The sequence below is a fragment of the Mesitornis unicolor genome, unplaced genomic scaffold (genome assembly GCF_000695765.1).
Source record: "Mesitornis unicolor isolate BGI_N332 unplaced genomic scaffold, ASM69576v1 scaffold46421, whole genome shotgun sequence".
NCBI lineage: Eukaryota > Metazoa > Chordata > Aves > Mesitornithiformes > Mesitornithidae > Mesitornis > Mesitornis unicolor.
The window spans coordinates 5163-14244 of record NW_010165308.1 but is presented as its reverse complement, the minus strand read 5'-3'; the positions used below and the strand labels follow the sequence as shown (position 1 = coordinate 14244).

The window sequence follows — 9082 nt, the reverse complement described above, 5'->3', positions numbered from 1 at the left end:
CCATGTGTTTCACTATAAATTTGGCTGCCATTCTAATTAGTCCAGTTAATTCAGACAGCTCCCACTGTCCCTTTCAGTCCCCTGAAATGTACTTTAAAGGTCTTTATGGTGTTTAACCATCTTTGCCTGCTGAAAAATCTGGATAAGGAGAAAAACCCTATAAACCATATTGTGATGCTTGTAATTTTTTGCTCTGTGTTTATAATGTCTTAGCTTTCTGTTGTGTAAATTACTCGTGGTATCGATGACTGAGTAATGGAATGTACTTCTCATAGAATGCAAGCACATTTTCACTGTATCTTTAGGTCCTTCCCACATACTAACATAAACCAAATTAAATAGCAAGCTACAATAGTGCAACTGTATTTCATTTCTAAGATAAAAGTAAAATACGAAGAGCTGCATTGTAGGAAATCCTGGGCAGTATTTGAAATAATCCCCAAGTGTGGTGCCTGTGAGTGTGGAGCAGGCCTGGCTGCCCCAACTGATTCTATGAGCAGTTTCCTTGAAGCTCCTCAGGCCTCTCCCAGTGTATTTTGAGCAGATGTGCCAAAGTGTGTAGCACTCGAGGCCTGAAGAGCAGCACCTGCTGAGAGTAACATACATAAGTTTGTTTAATGTGTTTCAAGTATTTTGTTAACGGCTTTCTGCGACCAACTGCAGAGAGGTGTCGTTTTTTCTGTTACAAAGTTCAGTTTGGACTGTAATTAAGCTGGTGTGACAGGATGTTTGTTCACTCTATGACCATTGTTAAAATTCATTATTTTAGTACGTGTCTGCCAACTTTTCCTTTCAAGTCTATGCAGTTGCAGTCAAAGGTACTAAGAAGGATTAAACAGTGAAGTGTTTATCTCTGCTTTCATCTGTCTCAAGAGTATGTAAAAAAAAAGAATGATAATAAATTAAAGGGAATGGGAATACATTACTTTTTTTCTACAAAAATGAGTACAGCTCATTGGAAATTATTTTTCTTTTCTTTTTCAGATGACATGTTTGACCTCCCATTCCCAGATGACATGGACAATGACATTAGAATTTTAATAACAGGGAATCTTCACTCTTCACCAAATTCCTCCCCAGTTCCTTCCCCTGGATCACCATCTGGCATTGGAGTGGGATGTCCCTTGCATCCTACTAGGGTAAGGCTGTAGAACTTCAGGCCATATACTACTTAAAAACAAACACAAAAAGGACCCAAATCCTCCAACAAAATCTCTTTTTTTTCCCTGTAGATTCTCAAACGTAATTAGGTGAACAGCAAGCAGAAATTAATGTTAAAAGGGTTAAATACTATTGCAGAAGATGCCTCTGACTTGACTATTTACACCTCAAAAGTTAATAATTAGTGTACAAGATAACTGACAGGAACAGCGAAGGAGGAGAGAGAAGCTTTATTTTTGTGTGGCAGAGCCGTATCTAATGACCCTGTATAAATTTAATCAGTACTAGTCCACTTTTTCCTGGAAAATCACACGGAATGTCTCTGGCACGAAGTGCCAAGTCGTAGAGAGAAAGGAAGATGTGACAGCTCTGTTCACATGAATTCCTAGGGAGGCACGGAGGGCGATTATTCTCCTAATAATGAAATGCTACCCACAGAAACTCCGCAGGTGCTGGATGTTTATGCAAATGTTGTTTGCTTAGTAAATATTAGCCCAGAGCACATAGTGTTTGTAAGTTATTTTTGTTTGAAGTGGCTTTTATAAAGTTGGTTCCAACACCAGTGATTACTTAAAATGCAAATTATTTTTGGTAATTCACGGTATTTTTTTGAATCAGCTTTAGCATAATTTGGATCATGTTTGATGGAACTCTTTTACTCATGCATTTAATTGTGTGAGAGACTTAGCTGTACTTATAAGATGGTTTCCATCACAAGTGTGTGACTGACTAACTGGTGTTAGTTTCACCACCTGGAAGGAAAAAGTTCTGCCTGTATTTTCCTTGCAACCTCTGCCAACGTGCTGCATTGGTCACCTTAATACAGTCTGTGGGTGAAAAATTACTTCTGCATCAGCCACAGAAATGCTAATAGTGTATTCTGTGATATCAGTACACAACCACCTTACCTTACATTAACACTCCAACCCACTTTTCAAAGGCTAAATAATGGCACATTCCTGTCACTTGGTTATTTCAAACTGCTATGTGGGCAAATTCAGAGTTTTAAATTCTGTTACTAAACCCTCCAGCCATGAATCACAACTCATCACTCATGACAATTTCTCTCTCTTACTTAGTTAATTCAGCAACCTTCAGTCTGTACCACTTTTAGAAGTGCATTTACAAAACTTACTCTCAGTGGAACTCCATCCAGGTGGCTTAAGAACAGCACTGAAAGGTTAATGACCAAAGAGCTTAGAGATGTGGGCAAGTCATTTCTAGATGAACCTGTCAGAGTAATTCAGTTTAACCATTAACAAGGGCCTAGTAATTGATGTGTAATTTTTGGTTTTAAAAAAGCAGCAGCGTGTGATCATTACCTTGTGGGTCGGGGAAGGTCAAGCCTTCGTCCATGTAACCCATAATTGATTGCTGCAGTTTAGCAGTGTAAGTCCTGATTGCTCAGCAGCCAGTTTCAAGGTTTGCTCTTGGGCTTTCTGAGTGCCTGCAGCCAGGTGAGCTGCAGCCTCCTCCAGGCTTTCTGGGCTGTTTACCTTGCTTTGATTCCTGATCAAGATATTGCTGTTGAAGAAAGACCTGCTTGAAGGACTAGCAGTGAAGGCAGAAATACTTTACATACACCTTTTGGGTTTTTCCTCTATGAAATGAAAGTAAAAGCAAAATAATAATGGGTGTTCCAAAAAAACCAAATGCATTTAAAATAGGAATATACTCTAGAATGGAATGGCAATCACCATTTCTGATACCTAAGGAGACCCTTGTAGGTTTGGTAATGTGGTTCATGATAGAGGATGAGGTAAGCAAGCTTACACCAAGCGTTCTATCCAACAGCCTGGGGTATGGAAGGTACATCGAGGTTTTACTCTGCAGAAATATAATCACAACCATACATGCTGACAGGCAGCGACCCAAAGTCTGATGAAATTAGCTTCACAGTGGTTTCTCATTGTTTAACTCTCTTCTCCAAATCACCCTTCGGTCTGTATATAAGAGTATCAGTAACTAATACTGCAAAAATACAGTATATAAATAAATGAATAGCTGATATAAGTTGAAAAGCAGGGCAACTGCTTCTTTTTCCCCACATTTCACCTCTGCTTGGTAGTACAAATGTAAGAAATACATAGTGTCTTCTGTCCAAGTGTCCACAGCAAGGGACAGCAAACATAACATTTTTTTTCTAACTTATCAATGTAACTAACTGAAAAGCAAGCACAGGCAAGCTTGTAAAGATGCAGATATTCTCTGTTGTTCTGTAGAGTGTGTAACGCATCCTGCTGCTAGCTGAAGTGAGGAAGATTGGCTGTGCAAACTGCTGGTTTTGATACACACACACACACACACACACATAGGAAAAGGCTTTATAAACTTAAACTCAACACTGGTCTACTCGCTGCATGCACACAAGAAGCTGTTCAGATCCGCAGCCATAGCCCACTGCCTCTCAGTTCCTCTGTATCACAGGTACTCAGATCAGTCTGGGAGGTTAACATTGCTACTTGAGAATCTAAAGTGGTTCTGGAACAGGAGCCTGGAGAGCCCAGCTACAGGGGAGAAAGGAAGGGATTAGACAGCTTTGACTTAGATTCATGAATGACTAAAGGATACCTCATTAATGACAAGACAGAACTGGATTAAAGACTCTGTAATTAGTAAGCAAAATGAATGTTACTGGACTGGGAGGTAATGATTTATAACAGCAAACCTGCCTTTTCAACTCTTCTTTCAGACCCAAGGGGAGCGTCTCCTTTCCAGAGAAGCCCCTGAAGAACTGAAGCAGCAGCCTCTTGCTCTTGGATACTTTGTATCAACTGCCAAAGCTGAGAATCTTCCACAGTGGTTCTGGTCATCTTGTCCTCAGGCACAAAACCAGTGTCCTCTCTTCCTGAAGGTCCGTCCTGGTATCTTTTCACAGAAGAATCGTATTCATAGCCTACAAATTTTGTTTAAAAATGTTAGCTTTGCAGGTTACTGCAACTGTGACAGAAATGGAAATACAAATTTAGGTTTAAATTTACTTCAGACTGCTAGCTATTAAAACTTAATTCTCTGTTCCTAAAGCCTTTACCTGAAAACGGAATGGTTTGGCAGCTTCTAAGCACAGACTCATCAAAGCTGTATCCAGTATTGCAGAGATGTCCTAGTTTTCATTTTCAGTCAGCACAAGACAGGAGGGGTGCACTGTCTCTTCTGCTGTGATCCAGTTACAACACAGAGATTAAAAGTTAGAAAGGCGAGCAGCACCTCCAGGCAGAGCATGCACTATCCATTTCTGTTTCCTTAGTTGTAAATGTTGTGCAGTGGAGTCTGTAGTGTCAGAGTGAGCCTGATACCTTCCGTCCAGAGTCACTAGTGCTGGTGAGACATAGACAGCAGGCTGGTTCAGCTCCTGGAGATTCACTGATCCCTGTAGAGCGTCCTGCAGCTGCTTATTTGAGTGAATCAAAGAATGTGAACTAGTGAGCATGGAAGGAAGGTGAAAAATCCGCCTTGAATAGCATCACATATCTATTTGAGCAAACAACATATGGAATAATAAAGATAGTACCGCTTACTTTTTCCATTCCCAGCTTCATTAACAAATACTAGACATTTTTTCAAGTCTTCTCTAAATTCTCTCATCCGTGTCTATCAGGCAGTTATCAGTGTAATGGTGTTCAGTTTCTTTCCTCATGCAAAGAAAGCAGTTTCAGGACTGACGTTAACACTGACTTGGTGTCAGCATGGCAGGATTTATATTCAGTGTAGTACCTCCACCAGCAAAGTACTGAACACCATTCTTTACACTCTGCACTCATCATGGATACGTTTCCCTGAAGTTTGTGCTTTTTTTAAACCGACAGAATAGAGATCTCCAAATACCAAACAAAATAACAGAAGCCGCCATGATTTTGGAGCTAGAGATGAAGTTTTATGCAAAACTTAAAACTACCTTTTATTTTGTGAATGAGTAATCCAAAGACTATGTTTCAGTTCCAGCAGTAAAAACATAGTCAGCAGAGCTCCGGGCAAATTGCTGCATTTCTTCCATAAGCTTGTACTAGATTTGTACTAGAGAGTCCCTACACCACCCCCCAGCCCAACACAATTGCTCTCTCAGATCTAGGTTGAATTAAATGTTTAATTTGACTTGGAACATACCAGTTTGGTTTGGACAATTTTTAATAAAAGCAAGCAGCTGAATTCGTGCAGTGACTTGTACACCATTCAGTGAGCAGGGGGTGCTGTCTCCTTTCAGCTGCACAGCGCTGCAATTAGGAAACTTGTATGGCATGTGAGGTATAGGGAGTCAAGTCATCTTCGTCTGATTTGGATTAATTATTTTTGAGCAAAAGTATTTCACCTCTGATGTGCGTGCCATAATTGGAGCAGTATAAATGAGAGGTTTTGCCTCGGCAGGCTGTGTGGCATGTTAGGCTTCCCACTTGAAAGGCTTCCATGGCTGCTCTGCCCCCAGCACGTGATCAGTGTGAAATCCCTTTCCTACTGCAGTATGAGCTAATGCTCCAGAGGAAAGATGGGGCAGATGGAGAAAGCGTACCAGCAGAGAGCCTACAACGGCTGTCCACCTCCTCGTTGGACACCCCCCTCTGTGGTGCTCTGTGGTGGGTCTCCTCCTGGGAGAGCCTGAAGAATCAGAATGGTTTGTTACCGAAACACCAAAAGAACCACTGGCACATCCCAGCTGTGTCCCCACATCACTTCTTCCATGACGTAAAATTAAGAGCAGAATTCAGCATTCTTTTTTAAAGGTTCTTGATTCCAGTCAAAAAGATAAGTGGAAACACACATGGTCATGGTGGGTTGAACAAAGAATTGCCAGCTTTCCATGCTGTCCTGGGACAATCCAGAATGTATTTGCTCACTGTGAATCTTTAGAAGTACTTGCTATATGAAGAGTTAATCAGTGTTTTTTTCCTTTGCACAGGCCTCATTACATCACCATATCTCTGTAGCGCAGACAGATGAGCTTCTACCTGCCAGAAATTCTCAGCGAGTCCCTCACCCCCTTGACTCTAAAACTACATCAGATGTCTTGAGGTAACTAACACCTTTTAGGTTCTGCATTTCCTCCCTAAGGCTATGGGGGCTCTGAAATCTCTTTTCAACCTGGAAAAATTATTTCTTAGCTTTATCAACAGCGTCTAACTCTACTGTGCCCTACACGTGTGTCTCAGAGCAGTGGGCAGTTCTTACTATAGCTGCTGCCTCCACCGCCAAAGAGCAGGACTTTGAGGGTTACTTCATCACTTTCCCATACTGTACAAAACTGTGTAAAGGCAATGTAAAACAGCTGTGCTTTACCAAGTGGGCACCTTGGTTTGCCTCCCAAAGCTTGTTCTGTTTAGCTGGTGGCCTAATCTGGACTGAGTCAGTAATTTTTACTCACCAAACCAAGTTGATTGATAGAAGGAGATAAAAGTACTGTCCTGATACCAGTGTCTTAGGAATTAGGATATACAGGAGGCAATCTTCTGAATTAATACAGGGTCATGTATCGTATTGTGTGAGATCACTAGAGGACTGTTTGCCTCCCTCCCACCCATTGCTCCCTCCTCTCACTGCTTTTCAGTGAGTTTCCTACTTTGCCAACACCACCAGTGTTAATACAGCCAGGGAGTCCTCATGACATTGTGTCTTCAGGACAAACCAGAGATAAGGTTAAGTAAATCTTCTAGAAAAGACAAGGAAAGGAGTAAAGAACTCAAGTCTCATTTCTCTCTGTGTTTCTCTTCTGCAGGTTTGTTTTGGAGCAGTACAATGCACTGTCCTGGCTTACGTGTAACCCTGCCACTCAGGATCGCAGCTCCTGCCTTCCTGTCCACTTTGTGGTGCTCACTCAGTTGTACAACGCCATCATGAATATACTTTAATAGATAGGAAAGCACTTGTTCTTCTGGCTTATTCTCCCCTCAACCCGAGAAACGTGCCACAGTCTGCAAAGATCACGATTTTGCTTCTCTTCAGACCAGTCCTGTGCTGTGCTTCTGTTCCTCCAAAAGCACATGTGAATTCTGCAGTGTTCAAAACTAAACTACCCATTGACATCTCTGGCAGCTTCAGTCCAAAATCTGGGAACATCCAAGAACAGCGAACACAGAGTAACCTCATGCCAGTGTTAGTTTGGTGGCCCAGTAACTACTGGTCAGTGTGATTATTATTTTTAATATTTTATTTTTTTAAGAAAGACTACAGTATCTTTTTGCATTAGGAACTCTGATAAACAACCAAGAGCAGTTTCAGCCCTGCAAGTACAAACACTTTGTAGCGACCCGTTTGGGTCGTCCAAAACTTGTTTTGTTTTGTTGTTTGATCATCGTAAGCTGGGACTTTGCAGGAGGAGAAGAAAAAAAAACAAAAGCGCCACACACAGTTGTAATCTCGTATAAATATTGGAGTTTTCTGTCTACCTGGAGTTCCTGTCAGAGTGGATTGGGATGAATGCATGCATTTGTTACCTGTCCATGTAGATATGAATGGTCTGGAGATACTTTATTTATTTTTAGGTTTAGGGAGGGGAGGGATTAAATTATAAAGGACCAGGAACAGTTGAATATCTTAAAAATCCAGCTCCGTTCCACTGTAGGGTTATTTATCTGCATACCTCTCACTCTTCTGACCTAGACATCAAAATGAAGCTCGTAACAATCACAGCCCGGGCCGGGAAGGGACGTGAGCTCTGGGCAGGGTCTCTGTGTGCCGAGGAGTCCCTGCCTGCGCTTAGGCCGCTGACAGTGGCCGGCGGTCAGTGAAGGACACCACTGCCCAAGGCGAGAGTGAGGGAGTGAGAAGTAGGGAGGAAAAATACTTTAAAGCCCAATGTTAGGGCAAATGGAAAGTGGTAAATTAATCTATTGTAGAGCTATGATTGAACTATATTTCCAGGAAATTTAGTGATGCTAGAAAAGTATTTACTGAAACCCAGGTCGCCCTTTAATTCTGGGCAGACTCATCCATGTACATATCCAAAAATATGGTTTTTGTTTACACTAAATCAGTTACAAATCTGGTGTATTTTTTCTGACTATAGGAATATTATTTCAAAGAAATAATTTTTTAAAATTATATCATTAAATTAGTACTTGAAGTTATACCACTGTGGTGGAAAAGTTACTTTGTTTAGTAAAATGATTGCCATTTTAAAGGTTAATGGCTAATTGAAGTATTTTTATGACTCCTTCATTCCAGGCTTCAAGGGGTTTATATTTAAACTCCATTTTCTAATGTTTGTTGTTGCACTGTGCAGCAGGCATGGACTGCCTTACGGGAGGGGTCGGGCACTTTGATCAGGCTGTGTGACCTAGGTATCTATCTGTGGAGAAAAACCTACAAATTTTAAAGTTCTTCCAAAAGACTTTCATGTTCTGGTTAAAAAAAAAATAAATTCTATGATTTTAAAAAGTATTTTTCTTGAGATAATGTAACATTTAAAACAAATTATATAAAATAAAAAAAAATAATTGCTTGTGTAATGAGAAGGTAAAGTCAGAGAAGTAACCTGTAAATGGATTAGTTCATTCTCTGCACCAAACCTCCCATGTGGGTATCCTCTTTGCAATGTATAGGTTAAAAAAAATCTGATATCAAACCATTTGTATCTAATGTGTACAGTGTAAAATTGACTTTAAAAATATCGCAGTACTATTTTTTCTTAATCAGAAAAGAAAATTCTCAAGGCCTTTTGAAGAGCATAAAAAGATGAAGATTGTAAACTTGTATAAAAAAATTTAACTTGGGGAGGAAAAAATGTAAAGTAGACATTTGTAATCTTTTACCATTTGGGGGTTATTTGTTCCCAGGATTCATCTGAACTTTGGATTATTGTTTTGTTCCTTCTTTTTAAACGGGCCGTTTTTATCCAGGGGCGTTTCTTCCCCAGAAACCTGGTTCTAAGCAAAAATTAAAAATAAAAAAGGGCAGCAAGGAGGAGTTTTCATCTGGTGTCTTTTATTTAATT

At 40.4% G+C, this 9082-nt stretch overlaps 1 protein-coding gene across 1 annotated transcript; it reads left to right on the top strand.

Annotated features, from left to right (window-relative positions):
• The first annotated feature begins 989 nt into the window (after positions 1 to 989).
• LOC104548533 (mediator of RNA polymerase II transcription subunit 13-like) lies at positions 990 to 7608 on the top strand. The gene is made up of 4 exons (XM_010194577.1): positions 990 to 1139; positions 3854 to 4015; positions 6053 to 6165; positions 6866 to 7608. Exons 1-4 carry the CDS (start codon positions 990 to 992, stop codon positions 6996 to 6998), a joined length of 558 nt encoding a protein of 185 aa, XP_010192879.1. The 3' UTR covers positions 6999 to 7608.
• The last annotated feature ends 1474 nt before the right edge of the window (positions 7609 to 9082 follow it).

Coding starts and splice junctions, on each gene's coding strand:
- LOC104548533 (XM_010194577.1), top strand. CDS start 990: ATGTTTGACCTCCCATTCCCAGATGACATGGACAATGACATTAGAATT. Junction 1,140..3,853: donor GTCCCTTGCATCCTACTAGG/GTAAGGCTGTAG, acceptor CTCTTCTTTCAG/ACCCAAGGGGAGCGTCTCCT. Junction 6,166..6,865: donor ACTACATCAGATGTCTTGAG/GTAACTAACACC, acceptor TCTCTTCTGCAG/GTTTGTTTTGGAGCAGTACA.